Source organism: Dermacentor albipictus, chromosome 1, assembly GCF_038994185.2.
Source record: "Dermacentor albipictus isolate Rhodes 1998 colony chromosome 1, USDA_Dalb.pri_finalv2, whole genome shotgun sequence".
Lineage (NCBI taxonomy): Eukaryota > Metazoa > Arthropoda > Arachnida > Ixodida > Ixodidae > Dermacentor > Dermacentor albipictus.
Window position 1 is genome coordinate 102,884,164 of NC_091821.1, and position 19,987 is coordinate 102,904,150.

Here is a 19,987-nt window from a genome sequence, read left to right on the forward strand (position 1 = left end):
ACTTTGTATGAATGGCATTATTGGCAATCAAATACTGCCACTGCCACACCCTCATGGCCTTCCCTTCTCAACCTCTGAAGTGCTCTCTGAGCTGTCTCCTCACCAATGTAAAAATATGCCCACCATGTTCCACCCATTATCGCGTCGAGCTTTTGTAAGGGCATGATCTCAACAGAGTGTGGCACCAACTTCCAACATGTCACCAGCCTGGTCTCAAAGGCCATAGTATCAGTGCAGTAGTATTCTTCCTCAGATTGTGCCACTGCTATATTGCATTCAAAATCTCTCTCTTGTTTTATGGCAGATGGGTCATTACTGTATAGGGTACCACCAGCATAAATTAAAATGCAAACAGGAAATAACTGATCGGAGCACCTGTTATGCATAATTACATGGAAGTGCGATATGTAGTCGCTCTTAACCAGTTTTTAATAATGTAGCAGTCTCGAGTGTAAGTCCTGAAGTCTGAATTAAGCCCCTGTTACGTATGCAGCTGAACCTGGAAACGAAACAACACATTTGAGCAGTTTTGAAATTGTGATACATTCTTATAGTGGCCCTTTGGATGGCAGTCCACTAAATTACAAAGAGCACTTACAATTAGTGGAGTTCACTTCAAATAATTTACCTGTTTTATATCACTTGTACCCCAATTTAGACAAATTTCACTGTTATATGCAGTTCATTTTCATCACTAAAGTGGCTATTGTACGTTGCAGAAATATAGTTATACAAGATGGTATCAAAAAGTTTGCAAGAGTAGCCCCACTTTCAAGAAAGTCATTTATGTATATTCAAACACTGTCACCTTTGAAATAGTCATCTTACACAGTAATACAGTGCTCAGTGTTCCTTCCACTTCCACCTAAGCACAAGAGTATTTTTGCTTTCTGCCCCCATTGAAATCTGATCACCGCAGCCGGCAATCAAACCTACGACCTCTTTCTCGAGGAAGGATGTTGATATGTGATCCTCACATTCTGCACATCTGCGACTGCCTTTGTTTTGAGTGCCAACAAAAAAGTGAAACCCCACATGAGCTTATTAAAACACACAAAGCCCTCTAACACACAGAAGCCTAGTGCACTATACAGGGTATACTCACAATCACTTCATAGCAGCACTAAAAAGACAAAAATCAGTTTGGTGAAGAAAATATTGTGTGCAATAAAACAAAAAGTAGAGAAATGCATAGAGAAGTGCCTGTCAAGTTGATACATTTCCTAACTTTGGTTACTGATAGATCAAAACCTCCAGGACCATTTGTAAAGAACTGGCATACTTTCTAAATCGAATGTTTATCTGATAATTCTTTACAGCTAAAAATTATGCACATTTAAAATTATGGTGGTCCTGAATGGGTTATATGATGAAGGACAAGTTGGGCTGCCCCATCTCAAAATATTCAATTAATGAGTACGAACCCCGAGGAAGGGCTTTGCTCATAAGTATGAGCGCTTAGATTATTTGTCAGCTTTGAGTATGCACTCAAAGCTAACAGGCACACGTTTGCCAGGAAGGAAGAGTTCCAAGCTGTAAGTAAACAATTTCACAAGCTTAAGGGCCCATGGACTAAGAACGTCTCCTATTTGATGAATAGGGGAGCAATTTTTCCTTTCACTATACAAGCCTTATCATTACAATTAATTTCCAATGGTTATGGTGGCCTTTTTACACCCACTACTCGTAAGGCGCCCAACGCTAGTTATGTAATAAACCACAACCTAACTGCGAGCGCGGTTTAAGAATTGTCAGAAGTTCAGCTACACAAACCGAAAGCATGCGGGGGCTGAATCGGTACTTACAAGCGCACCCGCTGCTGCGTGGGAAGTAACGACAATGTGATCACTAAGGTGCCGACTACAACCTAGATGCGTTCTGTGTTTGTCGCCAGCATCGGCGAACATTGCGCACACCACCTATTTCGTGTCAATGTCGACGGCAAGATGCAGTGGACGCCTACAACACAAGGTCCCATCATTAAAAACCGCGATACCGCGACGGCTGACCAGTAAATGACGCAGAGAAGATGCAGCGGATAGCGAGCTTAACACAACAAAATATCCAGGAACGCTTCCGGTCCTCTTCTGCGCCTGCGCAGTTAACACCTCCCGCCGTGTTCGAGACGTCGTCATAGACGTCGTGTTCGATGCTACGTCACTACGTTTCTTCGTGCGCGCATGGTGCGCGTATCTGCATATCAGACCACATTATAGGTACGACAAACATGCCGTCACGGTAAGCTGGTCGCAAGATCGACTGAGTTAAATTATATGGATTGATTATATCGGCATTATCGAGCCGCGCAATAAAGGTCAACAAACCACGACACTAATTTTATTAACTGAGCGTTCATTACTTCTTTAAGAAAGTATGAAGTGCAGACATGCGAGCAAAGTGACGAAATAGTTATGCTGGGAAGAACTTCAATTTGGGCCAGTTAGTGCGACATACTGCAAATTTAACCAGGGCAAATTAAACGAGGACGTTGTATGCTCTCGCCTCTACTCAACTACGATAATGCATTCAAATTGTGTGCCTAAAATACTACAAAGTGTTGTTTCAATCTTGCACGCCTTTAGATAAAAGCCTGGAAGCTCAATAATGGAAGTGGGTCCAACAGTAAAACTAATACGTACGCGTACGTAGTATAATGTTTTCAACCAAAATAAGGCATCTATGTTCTTAACGCATGGTTCCCACTATCGGACATAAGAGAAAGAAAAAAACTTCTGCTGAGCACGCGTTCGCGCATTCAATTCCTGGCCGTGGCAGCCAGATTTCGACGATGGTCATGGGGAAATGTAAATGGCCTGTATAGCGAGAACCGACACGCATCCTTCGGCGTATTGCAGTCATTTCTGCTCTGGAACGCGACATATCCAACGTAACACAGGCACATTTATACGCAAAAGGCCCCATCTTGACGCTTAAAACGCTGAATAACAAAAGGCGAGGTTTGATATGTGCACGAAATAGGTTCTGATTGGTGTAGAAGTCGCGGGACGTTTCTTCGTTGCTGGCTACTTTTCTCTTCGCGACGTTGTATTATTGAATTTTTTACAAGCTAGTACTGCTCTAGGAGGGCACATGTATAACCGGCCAATTGAACCGGCAAACGGAGGCCTCAGGAAAACACCCGAGATTATAATAACGCCGTGTCTAAAATTAAGGTACAGTACATCGCGCGTAGCTGCTGTGCTTCCGTTTCGCTAACTCCGCAGCTCACGCCTACCCATTTTTTTACTTTTTTTTTTTTTGCAGAAGGGCGTTTAGTTAACTCAAAGCGGATCATTACAAATGCTTTCGAGAGGTCACAGTGAGCAGCATATGAAAAGCCTGGCACGATCGACGATACCTCTCCAGGAGGGCAGGCCCGGTCTCTACGGCTCCCCCGCAGAAATCAGTCATGTTATATTGAAGGGAGAGCACTGTAAAAGGCGCGAGAAAGTTATAATCCGGCATGATTGACTCAACACGAGCGCCGCAGTCGCGAGAAATTTGTTCGACGTACACGGCCAGCAACGAAAAAAGCGCTCCGCGACTTCTACAACACCAGTCAGAGCCTTGACCATATAGCTGCACATAGCCCACCAAAATCGTGCGATGAGCATCCTCAGAACAGACGTGCTACCTAGACATCTCCAGCGATGAATGTAACGACAAAACTGTACTTACTCAAAGCAGCTAGACTCCGCGAGAGAACTCTCGTCGACTCGCGAATCGTCCATCGCTAACCCTGCGTTCACAGTTTTGGCGTAGCGATATTCATGAAAGACAACTACTGGCCGTTGCAACTGCTTGAAACTGCTTGCAACACGGGCGTTGTGTCAGGCGGATAGGCACGAGCTGACACGCGCAGCGACTGTGCCAGTCATAGGTTTTAAAATTCCGCCATAACGGTTGGGATGGCTGGAACGCGCCAGAACCAGAAGCGGCGTTACCGGATGCACGTTGCCAAAAAAGAAAACTAAATCATACGAATTTCATCGATTGAACACAAATAAAATTTGTAAATGCAAAACATACTTGTCATTAAAATATTACTGCGACTGCTCTAAAGCTGTCGGCCAATGAAAACGCTATTTCCAAGTGCGACGAAGCACCACAAGAGCACAACGAGCGCAAAAGCCAAAGTCGTTCATGCAAGAGCCACGAGCTCCCGAGGGAGTGGTTGTCCCGTTGTACCGCTGCTTCTTTTCTGTGGTTGCACTTGAGTGGTTGTACCATGGTTGTACTGGTTTTACCTCGTTCTGCCTGTTCTACATTTTGTTTCTGTCGTGGTTTCTGGTGTTGTCTAACATCCTTCTGTGTTTTCGCGGACGATGTCGCGAAGTCGACATAACAAAGTCAACTTCATGACGTATCGGGACTCGTGGGGTTTTCAAAACGTCAAAGAAGTTTTGACTTGGCCCAAAGCCAGTGCATTGCATAGTTTTATTGGATGGTTACAGGCCGAAGCAACCGCCGCCGTATAATGGTATTTAATCATTTCACCCATGGACGCCGAATGCATGAACACATGCCGAGGGAGGAGGAGGAAAGAGAAAAGAAGAAGGCAGGGAGGTTAACCAGAATAACGTCCGGTTGGCTACCCTACACCGGGGGAATGGGAAAGGGGAAAGCAAAGGTCACAGGGAGAGAGAGGAGGGAAGGAAAGAAGGAAATTGCGGCAAGTTCGCTGACGCGTGTGGTTTTACAAAAATTGCCTTAATAGTCACAGGTGGTCACACAAACCCGTCGTCCTTAAGAAACACAAAAGTGCCTTCACCGCTTTATGGGCCGACGGGCGATGGGGGCGGTGTTCCAGCAGCACCTGCACAGAAAGCGGCCGATTGTCCAGTTTTTGGAAAGCTTTGGCAAGTTCTTGTCTCTCTACGGCATATCTTGGACAGTGGCACAGCAGGTGGTCGATGTTTTCTTCGGTGCCACAGACCTCGCATGCTGCACTGTCAGTCACTCCAATTAATGTAGAGTATGCCTTTGTGAAGGCCACTCCTAACCAAAGGCGACAGAGAAGCGTAGCTTCACGTCGAGGAAGTCCGGGTGGAGGTCGGAGCTGCAGGGAGGGGTTTAGTCGATGTAGTCGTGTCAGTCGTAAGTTTTGCGAGTTCCACTCGGTCACTGTGAGGCTACGTGCCAGGTGTCGAAGCTGCCTTGCAGCGTCAGTCCTTGAGAGCGGAATCGGAACGCTGTGCTCTTCTTGATGAGCTGTGCGAGCAGCGTTATCGGCGGAATCATTGCCACTGATTCCACAGTGGCCAGGTACCCACTGAAAAACGACTTCGTGGCCTTTTTGTTGGACGTCATGGTGAAGTTTCACGACTTCGTAGGTCAATTGGTCATGACATCCGTGTCGGAGAACTGACTGCGTGCACTGTAATGCCGGTTTTGAATCACAGAACACAGCCCATTTTCTGGGTCTTTCCGAATCAATGAATTCCAGTGCTCGACGCAGGGCCGTTAGTTCTGCCGCCGTTGAGGTCGTGACATGCGATGTCTTGAACCGCAGTGTCATTCCTCGAGTTGGTATAACCACGGCACCACCAGAACTGCACGACGTAGTCGATCCGTCGGTATAGATGTGCACGTGGTTGCTGTACTTTTCATGCAGAAGAAGTAAGCTCGGCTGTTTTAGAGCAGGGGCCGGTAGATCTGTCTTCTTCTGTAGTCCTGGAATCATTATCTCAACTTGTGGACGGCTCAAACACCACGGAGAAAACGCTGGCGTGGCCGCAGGTGCGTACCCTGAGGTAAACGACGCACGATGTGCACTGACAATACCGCTAAATGTCGAGCAGGGCCTTGCAGCAGTGAGGCTCGCCAAGTGGTGAGAAGGGGTCCTAGCATAATGCCTGAGATGCATACGCATTGTCTCAACGGCAATGTGCGTCGTGATCGGGTAATCCTGCGCTAGGGCAATGGTTTCAGCCGTTGATGCACTGCGTGGTAAGCCAAGACATATCTTAAGAGCTTGGGCTTGAATGCTCTGAATCGTACGCAGGTTAGTCTTGCAGGTGTTGGATATTGCAGGCAGGCTGTAGCGCAGGAATCCAACAAACAACGCCATGTACAACTGTAACATAGCGTGTATAGATGCTCCCCAACTTTTTCCTGCAAGGAACCTGAACAGGTGACAGATAGCAGTCAGCCGCTTTTTCACGTAATTGACGTGTGGAGTCCAAGACAGGTCTCTGTCAATTACGACTCCCAAGAACCTGTGACTTCTGCTGTATGGTATAAGTTGTCCGTTAATAGATACGCCGTAACCAGACATTGGTTTCCTCGTGAATGCCACCATTGCGCACTTTCCGCATGAAAGTTCAAGTCCTTGTTGACGAAGGTAGCAAGATGTCTTTGTGGCTGCCTTCTGAAGCCGAGCACGAAGCTGAAGTCGTGTCACACCTGATGCCCAAATGCAGATGTCGTCCGCATAGATGGAAAGTCGTACGGTGCTTGGCAGGTTGTAAACTAATCCACTGAGGGCGAGATTGAAAAGAGTCGGGCTAAGCACTCCTCCTTGAGGGACTCCTCGGCTACCGTAATGCTCGGACGTCGGGCCATTTTCTGTGTGCATGTAGAATGATCTCCTCTGTAAGTAGTTGCACACCCACATATACATCTTGCCACCAAGTCCGACGGCTTCTAACGTGCTAAGGACGGCTTCATGGGTGACATTATCATAAGCTCCTTTAACGTCTAGAAACAGAGCAGCAGATAGACGCTTACAGGCCTTTTGGTGTTGCACAACACATGCCGAAATTTGGAATATTCATATCACGTGTGAGATTTTATGGCACATGTAACCATAATTACTGAAATATGCTTTAAAAACGTATTAAGCGAACCAATAAAAATACAGTGAGAGCCACAAGTGATGCACATTTGCAAATTATATAAATGCTGCCTATTAAAGTTTTCATAAATGTGTCATGTCATACGTGTAACCACTGATCTATGAATAACAGGCAAATAGCACCTGGTGGTGTATGGAAAGCAATGCAGATCAGTCCCTATATATAAATGGACATTGTGCAACGTAGTGACTGCACTTTTCATTCATGAATGTGCAAGCCTCCTGTGGGATATTGCTGTTCAGATAACTTCTGAATAAGTTTGGCCCAAGCAACAATTTTACATGGAAAGCGAGTGCCACATTTGAGAGTATTATGCACCCCCAGATACACTGAGGGAAGACTGATAATGATGTAATGGTCACGTTATAGGTTCAAAGTAGGTTCATTACCCATGCCAATGTGTTTTCTCTATGTTTTATCACTCTAGTGTCATCCTTGTCCTTCCATTCTTGCAACATATTGTGACATTCTTACCTCGCAACAATGTGTTAACTGTAGACCTGTGTACTTGATAGCTTGTTTTCCACAAGGTGATTTCATGAAAACTGCACATGCACAAAAACCTCACTATACAGACACGATCAAATGTTTATGGAATGCAGAATCTGAGAGAACAAACATTTCTTTAGCCTGGGCATGTAGCCTGTATTTCAAATGTGCTATGTGTAAAAAGAATATGCAACCAACCTATTGTACTGATTTAATGTCTGCAAGCTGAAATTGTGCTGACATGTAAACTTTGGTGGAATGTAATCCCATAAACTGTCAACCCTGCCAGTGCATATTGATTGCAAAGAGAAAACACAGCAACTCTAGTACACTAGTAGCAGCTGGTGTATTTCCTTAACTGCAACTGCTCTACTTTCTATTTACTTTCATTGGTGTCACTACACTATGTCGTGGATTATGCAGGAAGCATTCTTTTATTCTGTGAATTGTTAATATAGCGATTTTGTTGTTGTTGTTTATGAAGGAACTTTGAAGTTATGCTTAATTTGATGCACAAAAAATTTTGCTGATTGGACGGTGTAACAACACAAGTGTTCCCTCTTTGCCCTCACTGTGCAGCCATGGTGTAATGGTTTGGCTCCTGGCTGTGAACCCCACCATTGCTACTTTGATACCAACTACTATGACTCATTCTTTTGAATCAATGTAGCATTTGTGTGACATGCATATGTGGTCCAGATTTCTGTTGGAGCCAGGCATATAGACTGTCACAAAATCTAAGGGGCCACAGCTGCAGTGTAACATCTTAGTAGACCTGAAAAAAGTTGGAGAGAGAGTTTGGCTGCAGAGAGAGGAACTGAAGGGAGATTTGGGCTGCTCCACACATGTTGGAGCAGTATTAAGAATTATTGCATAAGGACAAAAATGTGAGCATGTGTATCATTAAAAATTATATTCTGGAGTACACCCAATGCACAGTACACAATTCTTCTTGCATGCAAAATTCTTGCTCGTGACAAAAAAAAAAGCGTTTATTTCCTCACTTCAAAGCAATTCCACCATGAATAACATGAGCGGAGAGGATAAGGAGAATGTGCAGCCACACTCAAGGCTCTATGCGTTTCATCTCACCAGCGCAGAGAACTGTAGAAAATATGTCACACTTCTAGCTACTTAATTACATCATATGCCAAGTGCACTTTACATAAGTCCCTTAGACAATGCGTTGTAACCATATGCGGGGTGCTATAGGGATGATTGAGGATGCATTTGTACACAACGGTGGTTCACGGCAGTTACAGTCGGCTGTCCGACATTGCGGTCATCCTACTGACGCCTGCACAGACTCGCCAATACCCATCAGCCAGCTGCTGTGTTCTTTTTTTCTTACATTTTGTTGCAAACTAAGTGTTGAAAGCACAACGCATGCGAAGGTACCAGCACTCGGCACGCTTTGTCCACATTGCTGATAGCTTTCAAGGCGGCCGCACCGTATGCAGCAGCTGCCGAAATACAGTGACACCCCCCCTCCCCAGTGCTTTGTGCTCGAGATTGAGCCGCAATCGTCAAGTGACCCGCACAAGTTTCACTCTCACATATGGCACGCAGCAACAATGTTATCATGCTTGGACCTTATACAGGACATCACACGGCCACGGTAGAAATGCACCTGGAGTGTCCACATAATTGCTATCGCAATAACAAAGGAAGGCAGAAACGAATCTCCCTTCACATCGCAACTACTTCTTGTGTTTATAAGCTGTCTCATGGGTTTGAGAAGGTAGTAAGGAAAGGTCAGAGTAAAAGTATTGTTAGTAAACTCTCCAATCTCGCCCCCCAAAAAACAAATAAGGCCCTAAGAAACAAGTGTGAAAAGAAACTTGCACAAAGCCATGTCTACATCAGTTGGTTTGCGATTGTTGGTGTGCTGTCTTACTAGACTTCTTTTACCTGCAGGCGCTGCTATATAGGCGAAATTGGCCAATGCAGAAATTGCAAACTTGGGGATCGTGCACACTAGATCTGTTGTGAACTATTTAGGCAGAACAATGTAAAAAATGTAATGGCAGTCGATCCCCCCAGTGTTTGAAAAATACACTATTTCAAAAAGATATTTAGTTGAGATTTGTGAAGCTTATCACATTACCAAACTAATTATGCTTCCTCTTTTACTGCACTGCAAGTGAACTGTGCTATTTATTGAGCATGTGACAACTCGTGACTGTGACAGCGTAGATTATTTTCTTTGTATTATTGCATGGTTCGCATATGCATACACACACACACGTCAACAGGCAATAAAAATGGTTGTTTGTTCAATGCTGTGTATAATCTCTGTTCTACCTTTCATGCTGTTGCGCCTGATTCTGCTATTCTTTTTTAAATATTATAGATGGTCGGGAGCTTTGCACCTTGCAGTAGTTAAAGCTAATCATTGCTTCAAGACCCACTCTTACAATCCAGGATAGCTTTAGCTTGCTTTCAGTTGTGCATGAAAAACAATCCATCGTGCAATGTTGATAAACATTAAGAAAGGATTCGATGGGGCTAGTTATAGGGGCTTGTTAGTATGGCATCGTCTTTGCTGTAGCACAAGCAGAATGATCGGGACTTGGAAAGGCACATGCCTCGTAAAAGAGCTTCTCTCACGGCTAGGACAGATCCTATTGCAACATGTTTGCTAAACTACATTGGCAATTTTCACACAATTTTTGATGTCTGCTAGTTCAAATGTGTTGCTCCCCGAAATGATCACTTCGTATCTGTTCTTTATCTCTACGGTACTTTAAGCAAAAGTGATTCAGTCATCTTGAAAACGATATATTTTCAAAAGTATTACACATACACACGTGAAAGATATATGAAAAGAACCACAAGCTCTCCATGTTTATACACCCTCTACAAATATTCAATATGTGCCCCTTTGATGACGCGACACACATCCAGACGATAATCGAGCTCATTCCATACATTTTTTAACATAGTCCTGTCAACTGTCTGCACTGCAGCACTGATGCGTCCTTTGAGCTCGACGAAGGATTGCGGTAGTATGGGTACGTTAAGTTTACATACCCATACTATTTACCCATACTACGTACCCATACTACTACCCATAGCTATTTTGACAAGGGGACCTGTCTCCATCAGGACGAGCACCCAATTGTCAAAACATTGGCTCCAGGCACAAAGCTTCCCCTGTGCATGCTGTGTCAAGTTTCCATTTTCCTGTGATCCCTTTGTCATGCGCTAAACCTGTAATTCATAATTGGCTTAAAGATTAACATCTCCACTAATCAAAGTGACACATCTTTATATGTTTTCTCCTACCCCTGCCCACTCTACATAGAATGGGTGAGTGATGTCACTCGGAAAGTGAACTCATTTTCCAGTGGCACATCATCTGGAATACAGCAGGCACAGCATTGCTCAAATCTTTTTTTTTATAACGTTTTATACATTTTAATTTGTTTGCCTATTACAAATAAAAATACAATAAACACAGACACTTTAAAGCAGTGGCACACTTCTGGCTGAGAAAGTGGACTGTCTACTGCAACTGCTATACCTGTAATGTATTTGTGCACATGTGCAATAAAAGGAGTAGAGTAGAGTCTGTTCAGGAAAGCTTGGCTCTGTGGAAGACCTAGTGAGCTGCATGAAGGAAGGAAAGGAAGAGAAAGAATGCGACAGAGATGAAGACAACTGCAGTGACAACAGCTGAATGAGGTGCGAAACAGATAATTGCTTGTGAACTTGTACTTTGGTCCATCATGAACGAATTGGCCTCTGCAATGTCTCCTCTGGTATGAAAAAGAAATATTTATGGCCACCAGATGCACCTGTGACAGTGCGACTTGTCTGTGCTGTACTCTTATTTCTATCGCAAGAGCACAACTGAACCAGCATTTCTCTCCTTACACTGCAAGTACTTACAGGGAGTGCTCTGCAGCGAGTGCATGCTGTAGAAGATGTGACAGCTGCACCTAAACTTTAATTTGAGGCCATCATCACCACAGTGACGAGAAATAATGCTTTGAAAGAGTTGTGGAAACATACTTGGTTTAAACTGAAGTAGGCACATGCATTACAGGATGACGTGCCCAAGGAGGCAGGGCACAGTCATAGCTGCACGGAATAAAAATTGAGGAGAGGGGGAAGGGGGAATACCACAGCTTGAGAGGAGGGTAATTTTTCAACAAAATTTATCTCCTTTAATAGAGCATGCTGTTGCAAATCTTCTTACGAGAATGCTTTCAGTGGAAAATATTAGGTATACCAGAAACTGTTTTTGAACCACTTTAAGGAGTTCATTCGTATTATCTTTTTGTTGTTTGGGTGAAGCCAGTGATGGTAATGAACTGGATGCGGCACTATTGAACACTGGCTTCCATAAAATTACAGGGGGGTTTTGGTTCTAATACTGGACAAATTCACAATAAATTTGAACTTCTGCTTATGTCACTGAAGAGAGAAATTTGGCGCATGCCATGCTTTGTGAGGACATGCAGTAAGTTTCAAATGCAGGTAATAGTAACGGCTATTGTGACCTGGAGCCTTGCAAGCACAATTCACTTCGGCAGCACATACACAATGAAATAAGAGCACGTGTGTCCTGCCAGATGGAGTTTTTTTCATAGGCATGGAGTAGGCAGAGGGATTGATGTGTATGGAGGGAGGCGCTGGAGGATCACGTTAAAAAAAAAGAGCCTGCTGGTCAGCGAGGTTGTAAGGGTGCATCACGGCCTCGCATACAGTGTACCCTGATGCAGGTAGCTGATTTGTGATTAAACGTATGTGCAGAATTCCATTGCCTTGTGAACCTTTTTTGAGACCTACCTTGAATGGCTACTGGGGTGCCTCAAACATCTCTAAGTTGGATCATTGGCAACTTAGAAATGACAACTTGCACAGTGATGTGGAATAACAGTACCATTACCAGGGAACTGGCTTCTTGAGATGCATAGCACTCGTGAACTCTGATGAAATCACGTGTTGACCTGAAAAACAATGTGCACTCGCCTTCTGAGCAGGGTAGCACAACCTGTATAGACAAGACAGTTGTCATCACTAAGAAAGTCGGAAGTGAAGCTTGTCGATGAAGCTGCTGAAATATAACCTGGTGCAAAGTTTGCATTCCGAAGAGTTCATATACCAGCCGCTGCGCTATGTCTGTATGAGTTGCACCTCCTTTTGATGCGCTTCAATAAATAAGTGCACTTGTGGAAGTCTGCTTGATCTTATAGAGCCAGTTGGGCCCCATTGCTAACTAAACATAAACAATTTACAGGAAGAACAGTGTAAAGACTGCCTTGTTCAATCATTATATAGCTGGATTTATGAGGTGAAATTTCGGATGCAGCTTGTGCATACATAATTTGACCAAATATAAATTGACAAAGTGCTTTTGCGTCTCTCTGAACAATTAGTTGACAGAAGAAATAGCTGCTTTTTTGCTAAAATTTAGTGAAGTCCATTTTTCATAGCGCATTTTTTCCCCAAAAAAACATGCATAGCTCATTTCAATTTAAACATCAACTGCCTCTACTGTGTAAAAGCAAATAACATTTCTGTACATGTGACAACTTTGAGATGTACTTCAGAGTGCAGGTATGCTGGCACTCTGAAGTATGCTTGACGGTGCTATATACCACACAGCTAGTCATTGGTAATTTATATACGTGTTATGTACGTAGTTAGCTTTTTTTTTCTACACTATAACTCCAAGCAGTACCTTTGCAGTTAACTTTATGTATTTTTTTAGCAGACAAGGTTGAATAAAGGAACCCTTGTAAACTATCCCAGAAAGAAAGAAAGCATGTCAGTGTGAACTGGTCATTTAGTAGGTTACGATTGCTATCTAGGCAGTTGGAAAATAGTGATGCAGTACCGAGAGAGACATATATTTCTGTCCACTGTAGTCCAGCTGTCGAAGGTCTGAACGCCACACACCATCATCACCTTATTTAAGTACACTGCAGGACAAAGACCGCTTCCAAGAACCTCCAATGACCTCTGTCCTGCGTCAGCTGATCCCATTTGTATGCATGCAAATTTGCTGATCTCATCGCTCTATCCAATCTTTTACCACATACAACTGTGTATCCCTTACCTTTGCACCCATTCCTTTGCTCTAATAGTCCAATTCTTATATGTTCTATGTTCTATGCAATACATGACCTGCCTAGCTCTTCACGATTACTTTCTCAAAGGGACCCTGAAACAATTTTGTACAAACGCACCGAGTCGTTAGGGTAGGTCCTTCTGATTATTAAGTGATGCATTTAAGCGATCCGCATAAATCATGTAATATTTTATAAGGTTTTAAATATGTGCATTGCTACCGATCGCAGCGGCCCTGCTTCCAAGTTTTCAGCCACCTCCTCCCAATTGACATAGGTAGCCTAATTGACATCAGTTGGGCAAGCTATCCAATTGGCTACTCTGGTCGCGTCATCGATAATTTTTCCAATCGTATGGTGAACTAATGTTGTACATAATAGTTGGAATGTTGGTCAATTTATTTTTTATAAAAAGAAGATAACAAAAACAGAATACACAACGATAATGTATCACTACACTCAAGCACTTCTGACACACAGCAAATGTCTGCTTGTGTTGCAACATCCCTCATCTTTATGCAAACAGCGCAGTCAGTGTTGGTCTTAAGCAGTCTTTTTGCAAGCACCATGTATTACCCTTGTTACATTGTGGGCTGCAAATCTAGCGATTAGCAACATGACAAGATGAGACATCGTGTCCCTCTGCAAGGCAAAATGCAAGTGGTGTGGCTGCAGTGCATCGGGCTGTTGATATATTCAATCAGTACCACCATCTACGCATTTGTGGCCACCACTTCATGCCGGAGGATTGTTACCAAGCTAGAGAGTTTTAGTATGTCCGGTATTCTGGTAAATGTAATCTCAAATGGACTGTACGTTTTAGTGGATGAGTGAAGGCACAAACATGAATGGCCTGCACAATGCAGCCACCTGGTGACACAGAGCTAAAATCGCAGTAACCAAGTATATTCTGCTTTGGTGCAGGTGTAAATTTTCGACAGGAGTGTAGCCGTGTTCACATCGTCTTTTTAAATGTTTAAAATGTTTTACACTTGGTCATACATCAATAGTAGCTCTGTGTTTGGCTGGTTAGGCTCTGCACCACCAGGTGGCTGCACCTTGCAGGCCGCCAACATTTATGCTAAAGCCTCTTCATCATAGTGGTAGTAGTATGGAGGGGCTTTCGCTTACGTGGTCACCCATCTGTCAATGCGCAGCTTGCCTGCGGTTACCAGAATATCGGACACGCTCAATGCTGCAACAGAACACTTGCAACGCATGCTGCTTGGATAGCTCTTGCGGGCGATTGATGGCCAGGTGGCTAGCAAAGATGTTGGAGAGGCTTCACATGCTAACTCCAAGATAACCGGAAGTAGACAACTCAACATCATACCATGACAAACAGCCAGTGAAGGCAGAGCTTAGACCAATCACTCGGTGAATAAGTTGAGGAGGAAAAGCATTACTAGGGAGGAGGGTAACTTGTAATAGTCCGTAGCACTCTTAATATTATACGCTTCAAATTGTGGCGCTAATGTTTTACTGTAGCTGTACACTCAAAAAAAGGTGTACATTCTTTGGGGCTTATCTTGTCCCCAAACAATAATCGTCATCTGCCTTGCTTGCATTTCCTCTCTTGAAAACTCGGCGCTCGCTACTTTCCTGTCGAGAATGCTGTGTCAAGCTGATAACGTGCAAACCGTTTATGACTAGGAAGTACTGGGCTCGTAGCGTTAAAGAAAGAAAATGAGGGCAAGACAGATAATGATTATTGTTTGGGGACAAAATACAACCCAAAGGGTGTCAACTTTTTTTGGAGTGTACCCTATGTGTCTACAAGATTCGTTCAAGCCATTTCAGGGACCCTTTAATGAGATGTGTTCAACAATAACTTAGCTGCTGCGTCACATAATTAGTATTTTTCGATGTAAAAAAATATTCTTGAATTTTAAATGAATGGTTGCAGGTGGCCAGCATTAATGTTGATTTTTCAACTCTAAAAATGCAACTTTTTTCATCTGCATATTTACTCTTTATTTTATTTCCTAATTCACAATTACCTGTACCACATGTATATGTGACTAGCCATGAATCAAAACAGAGACGTAGGAAAAATATCTAAGGACACCTAAGCACTTCTCACGAGCTGTATATGCAAAAGCATTAATGTCCATTTGAATATTGATGAGCGGTCCTTCGAGTTATGAACGCATCGTGGGCAAGCAAGCATGTTGAGAACACCTGGTGCGCTAACACAGCATCAGGTGTTCCAATTCACCTGCTCTACTCCTTAGAGCCGCACTCGTGACGTGGCGTCGCAGCCAATGGGAATTTAGGTGCCATTTCATTGCTACAGATGCAGGCAGCTTTTTGGCTCATAGGCCATTTGATGCTTTTGCATCAAAAACATGTGCCAGCAACTAAACTGAACTTTGATTGTTGTATTCATATAGGAGGTTGTGGCCAACTACTGCACCAGGGTGGCCAATCCTGCTCTGGTGAGAGAGTGCATTACCGGTTCTGCTGGTCACCGGGATCAGGCTGCACTCCAGGCCTGTTTATGCAATTTTATCAACACGTGGATTTTTTTCTCTTTTTTATCCGGTGGAAAATTGCGCGGCACCGGGATTCAAACGACGGTCCTCTTGCACGCGAGGCAGATACTCTACCTCTTCACCACCGCAGGAGTTGTACGCCTCATTTAAACTGCAGTGGTGCCTTCTTCGATCAGTCAAGGTCGACCAATCTGAGCTCGGTTAAACCGCACAGATGGCACTCAACTGGAGAAACCTGATAGTTCATGACCTGGCGTAGGCGGTCATAAACTATTCACAGCGTGTTTACAGGAGGTATTCAGAGACCTGGAGTGGGAAGAAGTGGGGATAAGAGTTAATGGAGAATACCTTAGTAACTTGCGATTCGCTGGTGATATTGCCTTGCTTAGTAACTCAGGGGACCAATTACAATGCATGCTCACTGACCTGGAGAGGCAAAGCAGAAGGGTGGGTCTAAAAATTATTCTGCAGAAAACTAAAGTAATGTTTAACAGTCTCGGAAGAGAACAGCAGTTTACGATAGGTAGCGAGGCACTGGAAGTGGTAAGGGAATACATCTACTTAGGGCAGGTAGTAACCACGGATCCGGATCATGAGACTGAAATAACCAAAAGAATAAGAATTGGCTGGGGTGCGTTTGGCAGGCATTCTCAAATCATGAACAGCAGGTTGCCACTATCCCTCAAGAGAAAAGTGTATAACAGCTGTGTCTTACCAGTACTCACGTATGGGGCAGAAACCTGGAGGCTTACGAAAAGGGTTCTGCTTAAATTGAGGACGACGCAACAAGCTATGGAAAGAAGAATGATGGGTGTAACATTAACGGATAAGAAAAGAGCAGATTGGGTGAGGGAACAAACGCGGGTTAATGACATCTCAGTTGAAATCAAGAAAAATAAATGGGCATGGGCAGGACATAATGAGGAGGGAAGATAACTGATGGTCATTAAGGGTTACGGACTGGATTCCAAGGGAAGGGAAGCCTAGCAGGGGGCGGCAGAAAGTTATGTGGGCGGATGACATCAAGAAGTTTGCAGGGACAACATGGCCACAATTAGTGCATGACCGGGGTAGTTGGAGAAGTATGGGAGAGGCCTTTGCCCTGCAATGGGTGCAACCAGGCTGATGATGATGATGATGAAACTGAACTTGAAGATCGTGTTTTGTAGAACACTTTGATTGGCAATCAGGAACATCGCTATGTGGTCTATTCCATTTGGCAAGGACATGTGCAAGAACAGGTTCTTAAAAACACCAGAGCAGCATTGCATTTTTGAAATATTAATATTGTGCACTGTTGCAACAAGACAAAATGAGAAGAGAAAAGGTAACATTCCCTCTCTATCAAAATCTTTTCAAAGCATAGTCAGTTTCCCTGAGTTACTGTACACACAAAGGAGTGCATCATGAGCTGGTTTTTATTAAAGCGATGCTGGGGAAAATATAGTGATTCACCATAAAGCTGGCAGCTCTATTCTGTATTATGTCCAAGCATGGCACACTAATTCACAAAGTGAGGGTTTCAAATCATGGATACATTAGAAAAATAAAGCAGCTCTTATAGTCTCGGTGATGCATCACTAAAATTATTTATAAATTTCAGCATTCTACTAACTTTCGTGGACATATTCAATGAGTCTATTTCAGGTAAAATTAGATAAAAACAGACATTAAACATTTATACTTTGAAACTTTCGTTGAGTTAACATTATCAACATTGTATGCTGCTAAAGGTGGAGTGCGCTTGTGCATAATTGGTATATGTTGACACATGGAGATTTTCGAGTGTCTTCCACCTTATGCACCACTCATTAATGCAGTGCATGTGTATAAGGGATATTCTTATAGGGCCCCTGAAACGGTTCGGACAAATTTTGTATATGTGTAGGGTACAGCTTAAGTAGAACATTCGCACCACAATTTAAGTGAAGCGTTACGTATTAATGGAGCTACAGCGAATACAAGTTACCCTCCTCCCTAGCCATGCTTTTCCTCCTCAACTCGTTCGCCGAGTGATCGGTGCTAAGCTCCGCCTTTACTGGCTCTGCGTCACGATGCGACGTCACATCGTCCACTTCCGGTTGTTTTGGAGCCCGCCCCCGCCCACACGAAACGTCTCCGCTAGCGGCTTGGCCGTCAACCCCAAGCGAGAGCTATCGAAGCAGCGTGCGTTGCGAGCATTCTGTCATAGCGCCGAACGTGTCTGGTATTCCGGTAATCACACACTAGCAGAACGTTTCGACGAAACGGTGAAGGCATGAACTCAAGCTGATGAAGGAACTTTAGCGTAGACGTACGTGAGCTGCCTGATCGGTTTCCACGGTCCAGCCACTCGTTGGCGCAGAGCTTAACCAGCCAAAGAAAGAGCTAATATTGCTTTAACCAAGTGTAAAATTAACACTTTAAGCATTTACAAAAACAACGTGTTAACGACTACACTCCTGCGAAAAATTTACACCAGCAGCAAACAAGAATACATTTTCTTACTGCTACTGTGTCTGGTTGAGCTCTATGCCACCAGGTGGCTGCACCGTGCAGACCATTCACATTTGCGCGTCTGTTCATCCCCTGAAACGACACGCAAGGGGACATGGCCAGGCCCTGTTCCCTTGCGCTTGCATTTACCCTAATACCGGACTCGCGAAACGCTATTGCGACGGCCGCAATCGCGCAAATCCTGGCGCCCATCAGATAGCGGCTGTCAATGCGCTGCAGCCAGTCCGCTCGTCTACTGGCTTGCAGAAGGACACGATGTCGCAGCTTGACATATTGCCAGTCGCTATACGTTTAGAACCCTACATAGGTACAAAGTACACGAAAGCACCATGTCATGTAGCTAGGAATTTGGTCACCAAAGGTGACGAGGACTCCGATGCAGGTGTACGCGTCAAAATTACGTCTATGGGACACGGACTTCAGCCGGCGGAAACGAAAGTATGCGAATTACTTAGCCCTAAATTGACGCGTTTCATTCCGTGAGCACTGTACAATTCACGATGTTCAGCTACTGATGAGCAACCATTATCAGTCTTTATTTTTGCTAATCAGCCAGTGAATGTGCTCCACTCAACTATTCAAGCCCACCAATGGTTCCTTTCAATATATTTAACAAAGGTATAATAGACATTGTCATGCCATTTCATCAACATCAGCCTATTTCCATGTCCACTGCAGGATGAAGGCCTCTCCCTGCGATCTATAATTATCCCTGCCTTGCGCTAGCCGATTCCAACTTGCGCCTGCAAATTTTTTCATTTCATCACCCCACATAGTTTTCTGTTGTCCTCGGCTGCACTTCCCTTTCCTTGGCACCCATTGTGTAACTATAATGTTCCACCAGTTATCTACCATGCATTACATGGCCTGCCCAGCTACATTTGTTTCTGTTAATGTCAACTAAAATATTGTCTAATCTTGGTCTCCGATCCTCACCGCTCTCTTCCTGTCTGTTAACACTATGCCTATCATTTTTCATTCCATTGCTATTTACACGGTCCTTAACATGTTCTTGAGATTCTTTGTTAACCTCCAAGTCTCTGCCCCATAGGTGAGCACCAGTAGAATGCAATGATTGTACACTTTTCAATGACAGTGGTATGCTCACAGTAAGACTTTGGTAATTAAAAATGCCTGCCGTATGCACTCCAACCCATTTTATTTTTCTGTAAATTTCCTTCTCATGATCAACGTTCCCTGTGAGTAATTGACCTAGGCAAACGTACTCCTTCACAGACTCTAGAGGCTGACTGGCGATCTTGAACTCTTGTACCCTCGCCAGGTTATTGATCATTATCTTTGTCTTCTGCATATTTATCTTCAGACTTACTGTTACATTGTTAAAGTCCTCAATCATTTGTTGTAATTCGTCCTCAGTGTTGCTGAACAGGATAATGCCATCTGCAAACCGAAGATTGCCGAGATATTCACTGTTAATCCCTACTCCTAAGCCTTTCCAGTTTAATAGCTTGAATACTTCTTCCAAGCATGCAGTGAATACCATTGGAGATTGTGCCTCCTCGCCTGACCATTTTCTTTATAGGTATCTTTTTACTTTTCTTGTGGAGAA

The 19,987-nt window shown here is 43.9% G+C and overlaps 1 protein-coding gene across 5 annotated transcripts in view; it reads right to left on the reverse strand.

Moving 5' to 3' along the window:
• Positions 1–3,954, reverse strand: part of LOC135906148 (uncharacterized) — a 281,677-nt gene extending 277,723 nt beyond the window's left edge. For 3 of the 5 annotated variants that reach the window (XM_070524112.1, XM_070524105.1, XM_070524086.1), the window contains exon 1: positions 3,679–3,954. In XM_070524112.1, coding sequence (XP_070380213.1) covers positions 3,679–3,731 — 53 coding nt within the window. In that variant the 5' untranslated portion in view covers positions 3,732–3,954. Of the gene's footprint in view, positions 1–1,805; positions 1,820–3,678 lie in introns of all 5 variants that reach the window. The other 2 variants (XM_070524097.1, XM_070524107.1) reach the window with 2 other exon arrangements.
• Positions 3,955–19,987: the final 16,033 nt, after the last annotated feature.